At 39.0% G+C, this 20076-nt stretch overlaps 1 protein-coding gene across 1 annotated transcript in view; it reads left to right on the top strand.

Annotated features, from left to right (window-relative positions):
* The window catches only part of ZCWPW2 (zinc finger CW-type and PWWP domain containing 2), a 141400-nt gene that overhangs the window by 47102 nt on the left and 74222 nt on the right, over positions 1–20076 (top strand). Inside the window, exon 3 of the mRNA XM_068983091.1 lies at positions 11024–11374. Coding sequence (XP_068839192.1) covers positions 11024–11374 — 351 coding nt within the window. The remainder of the gene's footprint in view (positions 1–11023; positions 11375–20076) is intronic.

Here is a 20076-nt window from a genome sequence, read left to right on the forward strand (position 1 = left end):
TAGCTGATGTGGCAGTAATTTTGAAAACCAACCAAATGCTGGAGAAAAGGTAACAGAAATAATGAGAATCTGGTTTGAAAAGAGTAAGTATTTCATAACCTGTATTATACATTCTATTAGCCTGGATAAACTATCAAATCTAAAATACCAAGAGGTTTAAGTTTGACACAATTGAAAATGAGTATCACTACTTAAATAATAATGACATTTTCTTGGTATTAATTTATCTTCTCAGTATTATGCACTGACTTCCTAAGAAAATCTGAAAACTTTATCTACCATTTAAAAGTAATCTTTTAATCCCCTTAACATTTTATAATAGGCTATCATAATGGATTTTCCTAAGCTTTCCACTGATGCAGCGTAGTGAACTTAGAGTGCTTTTTCCAGTGGTTCTAGGATGGACAGAATCCTAGGCAATTGAGTGATAGTAATATCATGCTCTGCTTTCTTTTATACCTCTTAACTTTCATTATTTGTTACTAGTATTCTCTTCAATATGCTCGCTCTTTGTAGGAATATTTTAAAGTGACTTCACTCTGTGAGGAACAATCTAGATGATACAGCCTGTAGATCTGTTTAGCTAGTTAAAAATAACTGCAGTATGGTAAAAGTAAATGGACCACTGAAGGGTACCAGATACTTTACATGTGGTACCTCCCATCTTTCCAGCAGGAGGCCTCACATCCCATTTAGAACATAAGACCTGCTTTTATATGGTCTGAGTGAGGGTTCTAGTATCAATTTGATATTAAATACTAAGAAATCCTATTCTTATTAAATAATAAATCGAAGGTTCTTGAATTAACTTGTAATGGATTATCTCACTGTTTGTAGAACTGTTCCCCAACTCCTTACCCTTGGCTTAGTTGTCCCAATACCTGCTTTAGACTTATGAGTCTCCCGCATCTCTCTTCATATTTCAACTTGGAGTTGGTAGCCCTTTACCCAGTGACCAGTTTTATCTCCTCCTACTGTTACCAAATCGCAAGTCCGTGTGCCTGATACACAGTGAGGCCCATCAATACTAAAACATTAGAGTTTGGAACAGAGAAAGATTTATTACAGATTTATACAAAGAGATGGGTGGCTCATGCCCTAAGAACCCCAGAGTTACTGAAAACTTTCAGCAAACCCCTTTAAAAGCAAAAGGTGGGGGAGGGGCACGGTTCGTTGTTGCAAACTTTTTGGTGTCAAATCCTTTGCTGTTGAGGTCAGGTCGTGGTGAGGTAACAGTCAGGTAATGGTATTCTTGTGAGTCTCTACCAGACGACTTTTATTCTCGGTCCTGACAAAAAAGGGCAGGGTCTTAAGGTACAACTTTCACCCTCCAAGGTCCCAATCCTGGCTAAGAGAAGGTGGATCGCAGTTGGCAGCTCCTGTAGGGCCAGGTCCCCACATCCTGCCGAGCTGCCATTGCTGAGGGAGCCAGGTGCCCAACTCAGCTGGTCTCCAGTCTCCTCAGGCCACCCAAATGGGGAAGACTGGGTCTCGGAGAGTGCGACCCAGGCAGGAAGTCGCAGAGACAGGAAGGGAGAGCGGTTCACTGCTGCCTCAAGGACTGGGGCAAGGCTAGTGGGGGGCCTTAGTGAGGGCGCTGGAGCCCTGCAGGATGTAGTCCCCAGTCTTTTCCCTGGGCACTCCACCTCACCTGCTGGCCCAAGGCTAGGTGAGCTGGAGGCCTCCAGGAGAAGGGCTGAATCTGCCTCTTACCTCACTCTCCACCTCACGACCCCCCCCACTCTGTTGTCTAAATCCCCTCACTAACATTATTTTAACAGTTGGTTGCTTGTGGGCAGGGCCCACCGCTGCACTGTTCAGTGGCTGAGCGGACCCCTAACAGTCGCTCATTGACAGTTGTTGAGTGGGTGGGGCCCACTGAGGCCTTGACTAATAGATGAACAGGACACATTGCCTGGTAACAGGATACGAAGTAAAGGTGCACAGCAGTGGCTGCTGTGCTAAGGACTGAGGTCACTGCACTCTGTTACAACAAGTTAGAGATATTACTATTACTGTTTAAAATTTTCTGGAGCTCATTAAAAGTAAAGAAAACAAAATACAAAGGACGTCACCAAGACAGCAGAGTGAATACAAGGCATCAGACTTTTCTTCCTCCCACAGATGCACTGAATGAGCAGCTCCACACAGATCAGTTCCTTTGGAAGGAAATCTAGAAACTAGTTTAGTTCCTCCTATGGCTTCCCTGGTGGCTTAGAGGTTAAAGCATTCGCCTGGAATGAGGGAGACCCGGGTTCGATCCCTGGGTCGGGAAGATCCCCTAGAGAAGGAAAACGGCAACCCACTCCAGTACTCTTGCCTGGAGAATCCCATGGAGGGAGGAGCCTGGTAGGCTACAGTCCATGGGGTCGCAAAGAGTCGGACACGACTGAGGGACTTCACTTCACTTCACTTAGTTCCTCCTACACATTGAGGTGGCTGAGGAAATAACTACACTGAAATGAGTAGGAAAAGCTAAGATACATTCATGCCATAAACCTTTAGTTTAACCGTGGAGGAACCCAGCAGTTTCTCCCTGAGAAACAGATGGTTTGGACCACACAGCTAATTCCTCAGCTTTTATGGCTGCTACCCAAGGGACCAGCTCCTAGATCACCTAGCTCTGAGAGCCAATGGGAATCAGCATTTGTGCATCCACCAGGACCGTGTTAAGCAAACAGGTGGTTTTAAACAGAAGTGCAAACACTTAACCTTGGCTGTACCCTTGGACTCAACACAGAGGGACCAGAATAAAACACAAAATTACCATTTTATCCATGGAAGGAATTTAACTGCATACTTTTCTAGTTGCTGCCCAAGAATTGGGCTTCTAACCAGCTTGCATCTGGAAGCTGATTGTCCTTTTCCAGGAGCCTGAAAGGGCTTGTGAGCACTTTCCTCTCCCTCTCTCCAGTTATAAAAGTGAGTGTCCAGCTTCTTTCTGAAAGGAGCTCTTCTGTGCATCTAGCACCCCAACTTTTATGACTGCCACTCAAGGGACTGGCTCCCAAGTCACCTAGCTTAGAGAACCAAAAGGGCTTGGCATTCACAGTCCCCTTCCACCATAGAAAACAAGTAAGCAATTTCTAACAGATGTGTAAGCACATCCTGCCAGGCTTATCACAGAGAAAGCAGGCAAAAACACAAGTCTCAGTTTTCCCTAGAAGGGATTTGACTATATACTTTTTCAGCTGCTGCCTAATGGTTCTAACTAATCTGCATCTGGGAGCTAATGGGGCACATAATTAGTAGTACTGTGAGATCCTGAGTGGACATGTGGAAACTGGGGTGAGACAAGAGAAGGCGGAAGATCAGACAGAAGAAAGGATCAATGAGCTTGCAGATCGTTCACTGGAACTCATACAGTCAGGGGAGCAAAAAGAACAGAAAAAGTGAAGACAGGGAGTGGAATAGTATATCGAAAGTTCTAAAAGAACTTATGAAAGAAAGAAAACTGCCAGTCAAGAATAGTGTTTCTGGCAAAGTTGTTCTTCAGAATTGGTGGAGAAGTAGAGATATTGTTAAAAGGTGAAGGAATTCATCACCACTAAACCTGCCTTACAAGAAATGCTAAAGGAATTCTTCAAGCTGAAATGAAAGGATGCTAATTAGGAATATGAAAATATAAAAGTATAAAACTCACTGATACAGGTAAATATAAAGTTGTATTAAAAATAATATATGATGGTATTATGTAAATCACATATAGATGTGGTATAAAGGTAAAAAGACAAAAGTATTGAAAATCTCTGTAGATACAATAATTTGGGGGCTTCCGTAATAGCTCAGGTGGTAAATAATCTGCCTGCAATGAAAGAGATCCCGGTTAGGCTACCCACTCCAGTATTCTTGGGCTTCCCTGGTGGCTCAGCTGGTAAAGAATCCTCCTGCAATGTGGGAGATCTGGGTTCAATCCCTGGGTTGGGAAGATCCCCTGGAGAAGGGAACAGCTACTCACTCCAGTATTTTAGCCTGGAAAATTCAATTGACTGTATACTCCATGGGGTAGTAAAGAGTCAGACACTTAAATGATTTTTATTGGACACATAATATGGAAAGGTGTAAATTGTGACATCAGAACATAAAAGGTGGGAACAGAGAGTAAACATGAGGAGCTTATGTATGTTATTGAAGTTATCAGCTTAAAATGAACTATTATAATTGTGGATGTTTTAGGCAAGCCTCAAAGCAAAACCCTTTGGTAGATATGCAAAAGATAATGTGAAAGAAATCCAAGTATACCACTATAGAAGAAGAAAAAGATCGATAAAACACTTAGAAAAAAATTAACAAAGGGGCAATAATAAGCTTTTACCTGTTAAAAATTACTCCAGATGTAAATGGACTAATTCTCTAATCATAGACTGAAAATGAAGGGAAGGAAAAAGATATTCCACACGAATGAAAACCGAAAGAGACCCAGAAATAGCTATTCTTATATAAAACAGAATAGAAGTAAAAAATGTAAAAAGTGTCAGGGTTGCTATACAGTGATAAAGATGTCAATTCATCAAGAGAATATAATAACTGAAAATATTTATGCACCCAGTATTGGAGCATCTAAATATATAAAGCAAATATCTGAAGAGAGAAATGGACAGCAGTACAACTATAATTAAAATAGAAATTAAAAGATGCATGCTCCTTGAAAGAACAGCTGTGACAAACCTAGACAGTGTATTAAAAAGCACAGATATCACTTTGCTGACAAAGGTCCATATAGCCAAGGCTGTGGTTTTTCCAGTAGTCTTGTCTGGATGTGAGAGCTGGACCATAAGGAAGGCTGAGTGCTGAGGAATTAATATTTTTGAACAACAACAATAATAGGGGATTTCATTACCTGACTTTGAACAATGAATAGATCATCCAGACAGGAAATCAGTTAGAAAACTTTGGACTTAAATTATGCTTTAGATGAGACTTCCACAGATGTATACAGAACATTCTATCTAACAGCAGCAGAATGCACATTCTTCTCAAATGTACATGGAGCATTTTTCAGGATATATCATATTCCAATACTATCAGGCATCTTTTCTGACCATAATGGTGTGAAACTAGATATCAATAACAGGAAAAACTGGAAAATTGACAAATACGTAGAGATTAAACAACATGCTCCTGAAAAACCAGTTGGTCAAAGAAGAAATCAGAAACCTGAAAATGTCATGAGACAAAATGAAATACAACATACTAAAATTATGGGATATTGTAAAAACAATTCTAAGGGGGAAGTTTATAATGATAAATGTTTACATTAAGAAGAAAGACCTCACGCAAACTAACTTTACACTAGAAGGAACTAGAAAAAAGAAGAGCTACTAAGCCTAAATTTAGTTGGAGGAGGAAATGACAGAAATCAAAAATAAATGAAAGATTAAAAAAATAATAGAAAAAGATCAGTGAAAGTAAGAGTTGGTTTCTTGATAAAAGACACAAAACTTTAGCTAGACCAGCAGGAAAAAAAAAGACTCAAAATCATAAGTGAAAAAAAACTTTATAGCTGAGCCACAGAAACACAAAGGATCCTAAGAGACTATGACAAAAAATTAGATGCTAACAAATTGAATAATTTAGAAGAATGGATAAATTCCTAGAAGCATATAACCTCCCAAGACTGAATCAGAATGAAATAGATTGGAACAGATAACAACAAGTAAGGTGATTGAATCAGTAATCTAAAATTCTCCCAACAGAAAAGTTCAGAACCAGATGACTTTATTGGTAAGTTCTATCAAAAATTTAAGAGTAATTAGTGGGAATTCCTTCTCAACCTCTTTCAAAAAATTGAAGAGAACAACTCCAAATACATTTTACAAAGCCAGCATTAACTTGATACCAGCATCATAAAAGAACACCACTAGAAAAGAGAACATCAGACTAGTCTACCCGATGAACATATGTGCAGAAATCCTCAATTTTCTAGCAGACAATTGAGGAGCACATAGAAAGTATCATACACCAGGAGCAAGTAGAATTTATTCATAAGATGCATGGGTGGTTTAACACTTTCAAATGAATAAACATGATACACCCCAGTGAAGGGAAAGGTAATCAAATATTGTCATCTGAGTAGATGGAGAGAAAGCATTTGACAAAAGTTAATATCTCTTGATGATGAAAACTCTTGACAGATTGGATGTAGAAGGATTATATTTCAATAAAATGATGACCGTATGTAACAAGCTCACAGGTAACATCATGCTCACTAGTGAAAAACTTAAAGCTTTCATCTAAGATCAGCAACAAGACCAGGGTGCCCACTCACCACTGTTATTCAACGTGGTACTAGAGTTTCTAGCCAGGACAGTCAGGCAAGAAAGAGAAATAAAAAACGTCCATATCTGAAAGGAAGAAGTAAAATTTTCTCTGTTTGTAGAGTACATGATCTCATATATAGAAAACCCTGAGGACTCCACTAAGAAATTGTTGAAACTAATAAATGAGCTCAAAGTTGTAAGACACAAAACCAACCAACAAAAATGAGTTGCATTTCTATACACTGACAACAAAGTAGCTGAAAGAGAAATGAAAATAATTAATTTACAGTTGTGTCCAAAAAACGCTTAGTAATAAAGTTAATCAAAGAGGTGAGAGATCTATAAACTGAAAACTGTAAAACATAGATGAAAGAAACAGAAGGCAAAAATAAGTGAAAAGATATCCCACATTCATAGATTCAGTTCAGTTCAGTTGCTCAGTCGTGTCCGACTCTTTGCGACCCCATGAATCGCAGCACGCCAAGCCTCCCTCCTCGGTCGTCCCCTTCTTCTCCTGCCCCCAATCTCTCCCAGCATCAGAGTCTTTCCCAATGAGTCAACTCTTCGCATGAGGTGTCCAAAGTACTGGAGCTTCAGCTTTAGCATCATTCCTTCCTAAGAAATCCCAGGGTTGATCTCCTTCAGAATGGACTGGTTGGATCTCCTTGTAGTCCAAAGGACTCTCAAGAGTCTTCTCCAACACCACACTTCAAAAGCATCAATTCTTTGGTGCTCAGCCTTCTTCACAGTCCAACTCTCACATCCATACATAACTACTGGAAAAACCATAGCCTTGACTAGACGGCCCTTAGTTGGCAGAAGAATTTATATTGTTAAAATGTCCATACAACCCAAAGTAATCTACAGATTCCGTTCAATCCCTATCAAAATTCCAGTGACATTTTCACAGAAATAGAAAAAATCCTAAAATTTGTATGTAACCACAAAACTCCAAATAGCTAAGCAATCTTGAACAAGAAGAGAAAACTTGGAGGTTTTCTACTTCCTGATTTCAAATTATTTTACAAAATTGTAGTAATCAAAGGGGTATGGTATCAGCATTAAAAACAGACACGGATCGGTGGGACAGAATACATAGCCCAGAAATAAACCCAGGTATATAGAGGTCAACCACTTTTAAACAAAGGTACTGAATAGGGAAAAGATAGTCCCTTCATTAAATTGTCTTGGAAAACTGGGTGTTCATATGCAAAAGAATGAAATTGGATCCTTAACTTAATTGTACACAAAAATAAACTTGAAATTTATTTTTGGATTAAAGACCAAAACCAAACTGTAAAATTCCTAGAAGGAAACTTAGAGGAAAAGTTTCTTGAGATTGATTTTATCAATGATTCTTTGGATCTGATACCAAAAGCATAGGCAACAAAAATAAAAATAAAGTGAGTGAGTGAAGTCGCTCAGTTGTGTCCGACTCTTTGCGACCCCGTGGACTGTAACCTACCAGGCTCCTCCGTCCATGGATTTTCCAGGCAAGAATACTGGAGTGGGTTGCCATTTCCCTCTCCAGGGGATCTTCCCGACCCAGGGATTGAACCCCGGTCTCCCGCCTTGCAGGCAAACACTTTAACCTCTGAGCCACCAGGGAAGCCCAAAAATAAAGTAGGACTACATTAAATTAAACTGTTTTTTTGTAGCAAGAGACAATTAGTTAAATGAACAGTAGCCTACAGAATGGGAGAAAATATTTGTAAACATTTTACAAAGTGATTAATATCCAAAATATATAAGGAATTCATACAGCTGACACAATCAAAACGTTTAAATCTTAAAATGGGCCATTTTTCTAAAGAAGCAATATGGCCATTGGTTATATGAAAAGATGCTTCACATCAGTAATCGTAAGGGAAAAGCAAATCAAAATCACAATTAGTTAGCACTTGACACCTTTTAGGATGGCTGTTATCAGAAAGTCAAAAGATAATAGAGATTGATGAGGATGTGAATACCCTGGAAACTTGTAGATGGGAATACAAAATGCTGCTGGTGCCATGGAAAACAATAAAGAGATCTCCTCAAAAAATTAAAAATAGAACTACCATATGATTCAGCTACCCCACTTCTGGGTACTTATCTAAGGTAACTGAAATCAGGATCTCCAAGACATATTAGTACTCCCATGTTTATAGCAGTACTATTTACAGTAGCCAAGATATGGAAACAACCTGAGTGTTAATCGATGGACAAATAAAGAAAACATACAATGGAATGCTGTTCAGCCTTAAATGAGGAGAATGTTCTGCAACCTGCAACAACATGGATTAACCTGGGGGACATTCTGCTAAATGAAATAAGCCAATCACAGAAAGATGAATACTGTATGATTCCACTTATATGTTATATCTAAAATAATCAAGTTCATATAATCAAAGAGTGGAATGATTTCCATGGGTGAGGAAAATGGTGAAGTAGGGAGTTCTAAATTAGCAGGCATAAAATTTTAAGTAAGAAAGATGAGTAAATGATAGAGATCTGCTATACAACATTCTACCCATAGTCAGCCATACTCTTTAAATGCACTTTAACATTATTAAAAGGGTAGATCTCGTATTAAGAGTACTTGCCAAAATATAGTAAAATTAATAAAGTTTAAAAAAGATTTTAAATGAAGCATCAACTCAAAAAGAGAAAGATAAGCTCAACAAAGAATGCCCAAAGAAAATGTAAAGAATAAAGTACAGCTATTAAGGTGAAAGAGGAGAGTGAAAAACATTCAAAAAACCTTATCATGGCATCTGGTTCCATCATTTCATGGCAGATAGATGGGGAAACAATGGAAACAGTGACAGACTTTATTTTCTTTGTCTCCAAAGTCACTGCAGATGGTGACTGCAGTCGTGAAATTAAAAGATACTTGCTCCTTGAAAGAAAACCTATGACCAACCTAGATAGCATATTAAAAAGCAGAGACATACTTTGCCAATAAGGTCCATCTAGTCAAAACTATGGTTTTTCCAGTAGTCATGTATGGATGTGAGAGTTGAACCATAAAGAAGACTGAGTGCCAAAGAATAGATGCTTTTGAACTGTGGTACTGGAGAAGACTCTTGAGAGTCCTTGGACTGAAAGGAGATCAAACCAGACTGTCCTAAAGGAAATCAGTCCTGAATATTCATTGGAAGGACTGATGCTGAACCTGAAACTCCAATACTTTGGCCACCTGATGGGAAGAACTGACTTACTGGAAAAGACCCTGATTGTGGGAAAGACTGAAGGCAGGAGGAGGAAGGGACGACAGAGGATGAGATGGTTTGATGGCATCACCAACTCAATGGACATGAGTTTTTGCAAGCTCTGGGAGTTGGTGACGGACAGGGAAGACAGGGAAGAGTCTGACACTACTGAACCACTGAACTTGGTTAGTGATGTTGGATAGTGGATAGTGATAGCGGATAGTGATAGATTATCCATACTTGGATAGTGATATTCAATGTGTGTGTGCTCAGTCATGTCAGACTCTTTGCGACCCTGTAGACTGTAGCCTGCCAGGCTCCTCTGTCCATGGAATTTTCCAAGCAAGAATACTGGAGTGGGTTACCGTTTCCTACTCCAGAGTATCTTCCCAACCCAAGGATCGATTCCCCGTCTCTTGCATCTCTTTTGTCTCCTGCATTGGCAGCAGATTCTTTACCACTGAGCCACCTAGGAAGCCCCAGTGGTGGTCTACTAATTTATCAATATAGTATATGCAAGTCTTTTTCTAAAAATAGGATTGTATTTCAAAGTAAGTTACTAATAATTAGTTTTACTTATATTTTACCTGTATTAATTATTTTAATATACACATAACTTATTATTAAAGCTGGCAGTTAGAGACTTATATAATTCTAATGTCTTGAATTAATAGTGAATAAAATCACTTGAATTAATAAAAGGCAAAATAATAAGCAAAATATTCCTTTAATTTTTTAAAAATTTCACATATTCATATAGTGAAATACTTTGCTACCTTTGGTTTTCTTCAGAGTTAGAAAGGGATCAGGTCTACACTGTATACATCATATACCCAAGAGGCAATACTACCTAGTGGATAAGATCGCAGAATTAGGGAACTGCCTGACTTTAAATCCCAACTATATCATGTACTAGCTCTAGGACCTTAAACAAATTACTTGACTTTTCTTAGCTTTCATTTTCTCTCTGAAAATGGTCACACTGAGGTTGTTGGGAAGGCTATATAAGTGGTGTGCATTGAATAGTATCTGGCCCAGAGTAAGATTTTACCTGTTATTATAGTGGCTTAGCAGTAAAGAATCTGCGTGTGATATAGGAGATGCAGGTTCAATCCCTAGGTCAGGAAGATCCCCTGGAAAAGGAAATAGCAACTCATTCTACTATTCATGCCTGGGAAATCCCATGGGCAGAGGAGCATGGCGGGCTACAGTCCATGGGGTTGCGAAGAGTCAGACACGATTTAGCGGCTAAACAACAACAATAACAATGGCAAAAGTACTGGGTATCTATTAGATGTATATTGAGTAGTAGTAGAAAAGATACTATAGTTAACCTGTACCCCTTTTCTGCTCCATCATACTTTCCTTATTTTTAATTTGGGAGCATATTATGACCAGAATGACTGAGGCTTCTCTTTTCTTCCTTTGTCTCTGGGTGGGTGGAAACACGACATGTTCAACGTTTACAGAGAAGAGGCGGGCAAACAAGGTATAAAAGAGCTACTTCTTGGATTTTGGCCTGAGCCTTCTCTCCTTATCCCCTGAAATCTTTATTCTGTTACTTTCTAGGTTAAATGCACTTACGGAAAAAGGAAAATTTGATAGTAAGATAATAGAATGTTGTAATATGGCAATGGATTCCTCAGTGGAGAACAACATGTATATAAACAAAGTGTGGGTTCAATGTGAGAATGAAAGTTGTTTGAAATGGAGACTGTTATCAAATGAGGATAAAGCCAAAGTCAATCACAATGAACCATGGTACTGCTTCATGAACACTGACTCAAAGTACAATAAGTGCTCTGTTTCTGAAGAAGACTTTCCTGAAGAGTCTCAGCTTCATCAAAGTGGGTATAAGATCGTCTATTCACAGCTGCCTCTTGGAAGCCTGGTTTTGGTAAAATTACAGAATTGGCCACGGTAAGATTTTTGTTGGTGTTTTCTAATAAACTTTTAAGGTATAGTCTTGCTAAGTTTATTAACTTTCAAAACTTTTCAAACAATCAACTTCTCTGTTGTTGTCTAAGTTATTTATTGTTTTCTGATCTCATTGTTATTCTTGCCCTGACTTGTTTGGGTTTAATTCTTCTTTGTCTAGTTTCTTAAATTGGAGACTTAGATAACTGATTCATATCTGTTTTTCTTCCAGATATGGGCAATTAAAGCTATAAATTTCTCTTTAAGCACTGCTTTAGGTATATCCCACAAATTTTAATATGTTTTGTTTTATTACTATTCAGTTTGTGATTTTTTCTTTGAAGTGTAAAATGACCAAATACAGGATTTAAAAAATATTGTTTTTGAGTTCTAATTTAAATCTCTTGTAGTCTGTTTCGTTGAATCTTGTTTTATGGCCCAATATGGCCTATCTTGAAAAAAATTTACATTCTTTAATTATTGCCTAGATGCTTAAAAGATCTTTTTTCTTTTAATTTTTATACATTTACTATTTTATAGCTCAGTGTTTCCCATTCTGGGTTGATTTCTCTAGTATCCAACGCACATTTTCAGTATGCAGTTTCAAGTCTTGTCATCTCGATTATGTTTTTCTTAAATTATAACCAGTTTATTCTGTTTCATTGCTTTGATTGTATGTTTGGATCCTTGTAGTACTGATGGTGAATCTTCTCTGGTGAGCTTTGGTATTACTTTTTCTTCAGGAGTTTTCATCTTTAAAATTTACGTATTTTCCCTTTCCATATGTTATTTTTCTGAAGGAGTTTCCAGTTCTTGTGTTTTTCTAGTTCAGTCTTTATTGAAAAATTTAAAATTTCTTTCAAGAGTTTTGCCCCTTCTCTTTTCATATCTTCCTTTTCTCCCATCACCTTGTTTTCATTTATATTCAGCTATTCGCCATGAAAAATATTAGATGTTTGCTTTCCTAGGGAGACTGTGATGGGCAACACAACACAGAACACACACGAGAGGCTTCAAGCCAATCCCAAGATGCGTGCTCTTGCTCTATCACTTCCTGTTACGGGCCGAATTGTGGTTCCCCCAAAGGTCGTGTGTTAAATCTCTAGCCTCAGAATGAGAGTATATTTGGAATGAGAGCCTTTAAAGAGGTGGTTAAGTTAAAAGAGGCCCTCATCCAGTCTGACTGGTGTTCCTGTAAGAAGAGAAACTTTGAGCACACAGTAGACAACCAGGGCCGTGTGCAGAGCATAGCCTGTGAGAAGATAGCATCTGCAACCCCGGGAGTAGCCTCCAGGAAAAACAGCCCAGCTGATACCTTGATCTGCGACTTCTAGCCTTTAAGACTGTGGGAGAATAAATTTCTGTTTGTGAGCTACCCAGTCTGTGATATTTTTCTATGGCAGCCTTAGCAAACCAATATACTTAATATCTTTCCAGATGCGGAAATCTCTCAAATATGTACCTTTTGTTACTGAGAGTTTTTCTAGGGATCAAATGTGAAATATTGTTTAAAAATACATATATGTTAATTGATATGCACATATAGTAGTTGATATATAATTATACATATATAATTGTTGTTGTTTAGTTGCTAAGTCGTGTCCAACTCTTTGGGACCCCATGGACTGTAGCCTACCAGGGTCCTATGTCCATGGGATTTTCCAGTCAGCAATACTCGAGTGGGTTGCCATTTCGTTCTCCAGGGGATCTTCCTGACCCAGAGACTGAATCTGCATCTCTTGCATTGGCAGGCAAGTTTTTTTACCACTACGTCACAAGGGGAACCCATGTAATAATAGGGTGGGCTTTAAGAGGAACTAGAGTTACTTAAGAACAAATGTTTTTAAAGGTGTGAATATGAGCACTTATTTTTGAAGTTACTTATGAAGGTATTTGTAGTCCCATGCTATTTTTCATATCTCTAACATTTTGAAAGCAGAGCATTTATATTTACTAATGGAAATTCTGAAGGTTCAGTAATTCTAATTCAAGAAACGGTTTTGAATCTTGTCACTGTGTCTGAGATATTACATTAGAAATTTGATCAGGAATTTCTTTTGCAGTTTTGTGCTTAGAGGGTTAGAGTTTGAAATACGAATGAAGCATGTTTTACTCCAGTCCCTAAATTACCTCTAATCTGTGATTAAGACCATCAAAATGCTGCAAAATGCAGCTGTACCTACCTTCTTGCTTACTGGAAAGAGTGAAATACATTTTGCTATGTAATCACATAAATCCTTCTTTATAAACTAACTACAAATGAACACAGACTTAAAGTACAGACTAAGAAACTCAAATCTATTGCTTTATTGCTTATTCAGTACCACAAATACATAGAAAGATGATAACAGAATAAACTGCAGTAGTAGAATATAAAACTGAATTAACTTACTAAAAACAGCCAAACATCAGTTCTTAATTAAGAAATACAGATACTGAAATTTCAAATAGGAAGACCAGTCAACTGGCAACAGAGACACTTGGCAGTGTAGCATTATGTTTGTTAATTGTTAGCCTTTGCTCTTACTGCTAACTGAAGGCTCAGAACTCAATCTTATCAATGTCTTGGAGTTACTCTTTCTCAGAAGGGTTCATACTCTCCTATAAAGCTAAAAAAGCTAAAGAGAAATTTATACAGAACCAAGAAATATCTGCTTAATCACTGTATAATAAAAACAAATAATAGTTAAGAGAACATCACTTTCTTTGTCTGTGGTCAAGCTCCATGAAAAAATCTGATTGTAATAGTCCTATTTGTTGCCACATCATAAAATAACACACACTTATAAAAATACTTATGCAGTCTCTTTGCTCTGAGTTATGCCCATTTGAGCTTGAGGATGGGGCTGTCTTCACTGCTAGGAACAGAAAATCATAATGTTTAAGGAGTCTTAGAGCAAAGAAATTAAAGGTGAAAAAGAACTTCATATCTCAGTATAGGAAAATACAATGTCAAGCAGAAGCTAGGCATTTTACATAGACGTTTTGCAAAGATTTCTCATAAAGGTGAAAATTAAAGAAAATACATTTCCATTCTAAATACTATGGGCTAAACAGTTCAACTCCGTCTATAAGTTAGCAAGCCAATCCAGTGTTACTTTTTAGATATACTGTATATATTTAGGGCTTCCCAGGTGGCGCTAGTGGTAAAGAACCTGCCTGCCAGTGCAGTAGATGTAAGAAACCTGAGTTTGATCCCTGGGTTGGGAAGATCCCCTGGAGGAGGGCACAGCAACCCACTCCAGTATTCTTGCCTGGAGAATCCCATGGACAGAGGAGCCTGGTGGGCTGCAGTCCTCAGAGTCTGACATGACTGAAGTAACTTAGCACACACACATGTATTCGTTCATAAATCAGATCTCTACTACATCTTTTTATTAATAGTATTATAAAATATTATTTGATTCTTATTTGCATACTTACATACTTTTGTATGTAAATATGTGTATGTATGTGTAGAGATGAGAAATTTCCTTTTCCCATTGGTCCCTGCTGTTAGGTACAGCAAAGAGATTTCTTGGCAAATATAACAGTAAGTTAGTGATGACTCCAACTCATCCATTTTGTTCCCTATAGATTAAGGATGAAGCTCAAGTAAAATTTGCTGTCTCCTTAAACATCCAGACTACAGTTTGAAAAATGTATTTGTTTCACCTCATTGGTTATAAATATATGGCAGCCGATATCATGCTTAAGCTTCAACTTCTGTTGCAGGCAGTAGCTATCTTAGATCATTTCCACTGGATAAGGAAAGTATAAAACATCAGTTTCTTTGTGATATATTTTCTGTTCTTTTGAAATTTCTTGTGCTGCCTAAGTTTCCCACTTCCTGCTGCAAGTGGATTTCAATGCCCAATGTCTGTTTGACCTTGCTGTGTTTGTATATTTTACCTTCCACCGCCCACAGGCTCTGAGATTGACTGTACATTTTTCCTTGTAATTCTGATATCCTTCCCTTGGGTTGTTGACTCTTCCTTTCCCTGTCCACCTTTCAGCCCCGACACAGCACTTCAGAATTTCTTCTCAATATGAACGTGAAAAGTCAGGAAGTAGAAGTGCACAGTGCACTATCAGCATTGACAGTTTTGGAACTCAGATTGAGGTCAGAGTGAGGGTGAAACTGGACATCAGCTTCTTTCTTCAGTTACAGCAAATCAGAGCAGATGATGGATGTAGCAGCTGGGAAGAAGTAATCAGGTTTTCTACATCTATTGCCTCTGCTCAGCTTTCCCTGCCATTTGGTACATTCTGTTTTAGCTGAGATATGCAAACTTGGAGTCAGATAATTCCTTTGCATCACCTGAAAGTGCCCAAGTTATTTGGGCATTTGATAATGCTTTTCATAATTCCTCTTTAAATCAGTATGCAGTATTTTCTGTAATATATTTCAAATAATGAGCAGAAGCTTTTCTGTTGGCATCTAATTCTTTTTAAAAGTCATCTCTTTATATTTTATAGAGTAATTAAATTGAATACTCTTGGACCCAATAGGTTTTACTTAAAAAATAGTATCAGAGTTTGTGTCAGAAAAGTAGCAGCTCATCTAATACATAAAAACTGCCAAATATTTCTTTTTTTAATATAAATTTATTTATTTTAATTGGAGGCTAATTACTTTACAATATTGTGTTGGTTTTGACAAACATCAACATGAATCCACCACGGGTGTACACGTATTCCCCATCCTAAACCACCCTCCCACCTCCCTCCCCATACATTCCTCTGGGTCATCCCTTCTTTCACATGTTAAATATCAGAAATCCATTTTCTGAGACTGTTTTAAATTGAATGGAGTACGTACTGCTTATAATTTGGTATTGGGTTGGTAGTAATCCTTTTTAAAATTTCAGTGAGGTGCAAATCACTTAATATTAAACATGAACCCCTTATGTGTTATAAAGAGTTTAAACAAATAGAATGTAACAATCACAGTTGGGTTACTTTTAAAGTAGATACTGATCATGTTGAAGGACCCACTTGTTCCTTGATTACTTGTAAGTTGGGTATCTCCATTGCAGCTGCCACTCAGTCATTTATCTACCTGTTGAAGTCTTGTTTTGAGTGGACTCCTTCAGAAATGTAGATTTCTAAAATAGGTTTAAAATATAAATTGAACTCAAGTTTCTTTCTTAAGCACAGTCCAGTACAAGTTGCCAAATACCAGTAAGATGCTGTGATGTGAGCCTGGTGACAACCAGATGGTCCTCTTCATTTAGGTTCTGAACTCTCACTTGACTTTCCATTATCATTTCCACTTCTTCCCAAGTATTCGACTTTTTTGGATGTCAGGTTGTTGGACTTAGTTTTCCATTCTCTGTCGTCTCCACGTGTTCTCAGTTGTGTCCAAATCTTTGCAACCCTGTTGGCTGTAGCCCGCCAGGCTTCTCCGTCCATGGGATTTTCCAGGCAAGAATACTGGAGTGGGTTGCTATTTCCTTCTCCAAGGGATCTTCCCAACCTGGGGATCAAACCCACATCTCCTGCACTGTGGCAGAAGATTCTTTACCACTTGAGCTGGCCAGGCCCTTTCATTCTCTAGCCCTTATTTTCTCACAATTCCAGGGGCTAGAAGTCTAAGGTCAGTGTGTCAGCAGGGTGATTTCTTCTGAGGCTTCTCTTGGCTTGTGGGAGAGTCTCTCTTTTTGTCTTCTTGTGGTCTGTCCTCTGTGTGTGTCTAGATCCTAACCTTTTTTATAAGGAAACTAGTCATGTTGGATTAGGGCCTGCCTTTTAACTTGGTTACTAGACCCTATCTCTAAATAGAGTCACATTCTGAGATACTGGGAGTCAGGACTTTGACATATGAATTTGGGTTGGTGAAAGGGAAAGTCAGGTTGCTCAGTCATGTCCAACTCTTTGTGACCCCGTGGACTGAAGCCCACCAGGCTTCCTCGTCACTGGGATTTTTCAGGCAAGAATACTGGAGTGGGTTGCCGTTTGGGTTGGTAGGATGACATAATTCAGTCCATAATGATGGTACTTTATAATATTTTAATTTGCCAGAACCCCAAAATGTGTAAAGTGCCGGGGTCCAGCCCCGGTGGATCCAGGGAATTCGAAGGGTGGACGGCGTTGGCGTGGAAAGACTTGTTTATTTATTAATATAAGATTAGATTAAGAAACTATAGTGCAGTAGGAAGATTAAGTGGAGAAAGAGGGCTGAATACCTTGGTTTACACGGAAGACCAATAAAATTCCAGACAAGGAATTTGCACCATCTACGTTGGGCCACCGGTGCCCGCTTGAATATCTAAGGGTGCCTCGCCTTAAGCTCCCTTTCTCGCGGATCTTAATAACCAGGGCAAATAAGTAGACCTGGCGAGCCTCCGCACCCCAGATGGAAATTCAGCCTGAAATTAAAGTAAAGAGCAGAGGGAAGAAAAGGGAGAGAAAAAGAGAGAGAGAGAGAGACACGGGGGGAGCCAGATTTCCGAGAAACCAGGCCGAGACTAGTCCGAGAAACTGGTCTGAGAATCTGGTCCGAGAATCTGGTCCCGTCCTTTATTGTTCAGAAGGCCTTTTATACTTTTGATAAAACATGGAGATCAATGGGTAACACAAAGTTATGCAGCGTTAGCAGTCCAGACTCTTATCAAAACCAGGCTTTTTTCTCTGCATACCTAATTGTATACACAAGTCTTAGGTAATTTACATCATCTTCTAGCCAAAAGGGCCAGTTAACATTTTACAGCCTTTTTTCTGATAAGGGTTTGTCAACCACAAGACTTATTTGTGTTGATCTTCCCAAGGTCTGGTGCCACTCTCAGAAAGCACTAAATAAAGTTACATTCTTACACAGCAAGGATACAGCAACTTATAACAAGTAGAGGGAGTACAGTGATTTACAGCAGAAGAGAAGCAATTAACTCAAAAGTCTAGTGTTGCTAACATCAAAACTACTATGTATCTTTTTCTACATCCTGCTTACATTAACATCCTTCCAGGTGCCTAAAAGATAAAGAATAAGGAGGTCTGGCAGCAATCCTTGAGTCAACAGTGAAAACCCTCTACCAATATAATTTTTAACTCTTTAGAAAAGGCTCTGTATCTTTAAGATGCTTTTAAGCTTTGTGCCTCCCGCGGTTGGGGGGCTGTAAGCAATTCACAAGCTGTAAGAGGTCTGGGGAACCTGTTAGGCAGGCTAGAGAGCTATCAGAGGGGTTTAACTGAAACATCCCTTTCAAATGCAGAAGACTAAAACCCTGAATTGACTTTTTCCCAGAGAATATCAGAAAAGCAGAGCACAAAAGCCGGCAGATTTTTGTTGGGGTACATGCTTAGGAATTTCCAGAGGGGTCCCTGAAGTCTGAGCACGCCTTGCGTATGTCAGCTTCCTTCCTCATGACCTTGTCACGGGCGGGATTCCTCACACTGGCTCCCGGCAGTAAAGTGTATGTTCCTTTGAACTTTGAAACAGCGCTGTGAGGACCCAGAGTGACAGTAAGGCCTAGTAACCTGCTAGAGGCCTCATGTCTGGTACAAGGCAGAACAAGATACTGGGCCTTCTAACTTGAACTTCACTGCCTCTCTCTCTCTGCAGTACTGCAGACTGAAGTAGAACTTGATCATCGTCCAGATTTTTGTATGCTTGGCTGTATTAGCTAGCCATGCATATTTTGAATCTTGATCTGTAAAGTTTAGTCAGATTGCTACTGTGCATCCCTTAGTCACAGGCTTCCCCAGTGTCTCAGCAGTAAAGAATCCGCCTGTAATTCAGGAGCCACAGGAGACATGGGTTCCATCCCTGAGTTTGGAAGATACCTTGAAGGGAAAGGCTACACATTCCAGTATTCTGTGGACAGAGGAGCCTGGCGAGCTACAGTCCATGGGGTTGCAAAGAATCAGACACAGTTGAAGTGACTGAGCACACACACATGCATTCCTTAATCACAGCTTGCTGATCTTCCTTCTTTATTCTCTGAGCAGTAGGTCAGAGTCTTCTGTGATTTTAAGAAGGCTAAAACTTAGTGGATGTATATGCTGTTTTTGCCAAGTGGGAAACTGAAACATATCAAGAAATTTCTGAAGGTTGTGTCATGAAAGAATGCACCCCTAGAGATTTGTTTTTAGTGAAGGATAAATTTGTTTTTAGTGAAGGTTAGGATAAATCCTAACCACGCAGTCTTCCCTGGTGGTTCAGATGGTAAAGAATCCACCTGCAATGTGGGAGACATCTGTTTGATCCCTGGGTTGGGAAGATCCCCTGGAGAAGGGAATGGCTGCCCACTCTAGTATCTGCAGTATTGAGGATGCTTACCATTCGGTCACTGCCAATGGAACATATGTGGTGGGGAGGATAACTGCTGTGGTGGGAGGCTAAAAAGCAGAACTGCTGCTTTTGTTCCTGCTTCTCCCAAAGTCACTACAACATCCAGTGTCAGCACAGCCCGAGTCACCAGTCCCCTTTGGCATCCTGGTTCACGGATTGCTAGCTCTCTCCTACCAAGTCAGTGGGTTACCATTTTAGTGGTTGATCATTACAATTTGTGAGAGTTGATTCAAGCCTGCTGTGAATCTGATGACTCTTTTTCTCTTAACTTTACTGTTAGCAGTGCCTAAATGTCTCTTGCAAACCCTGGAAATCATTCTTTTGTCTCATGATTGTTTCTTCTCACATCTTATGAATATCTTCAGTATGTGACTGTTTCAAAACTTCCTATATTTACAGAGATACAACTGATTACTTGTATCAATTGAATATTCTG

The sequence above is a fragment of the Capricornis sumatraensis genome, chromosome 10 (assembly GCF_032405125.1).
Source record: "Capricornis sumatraensis isolate serow.1 chromosome 10, serow.2, whole genome shotgun sequence".
Lineage (NCBI taxonomy): Eukaryota > Metazoa > Chordata > Mammalia > Artiodactyla > Bovidae > Capricornis > Capricornis sumatraensis.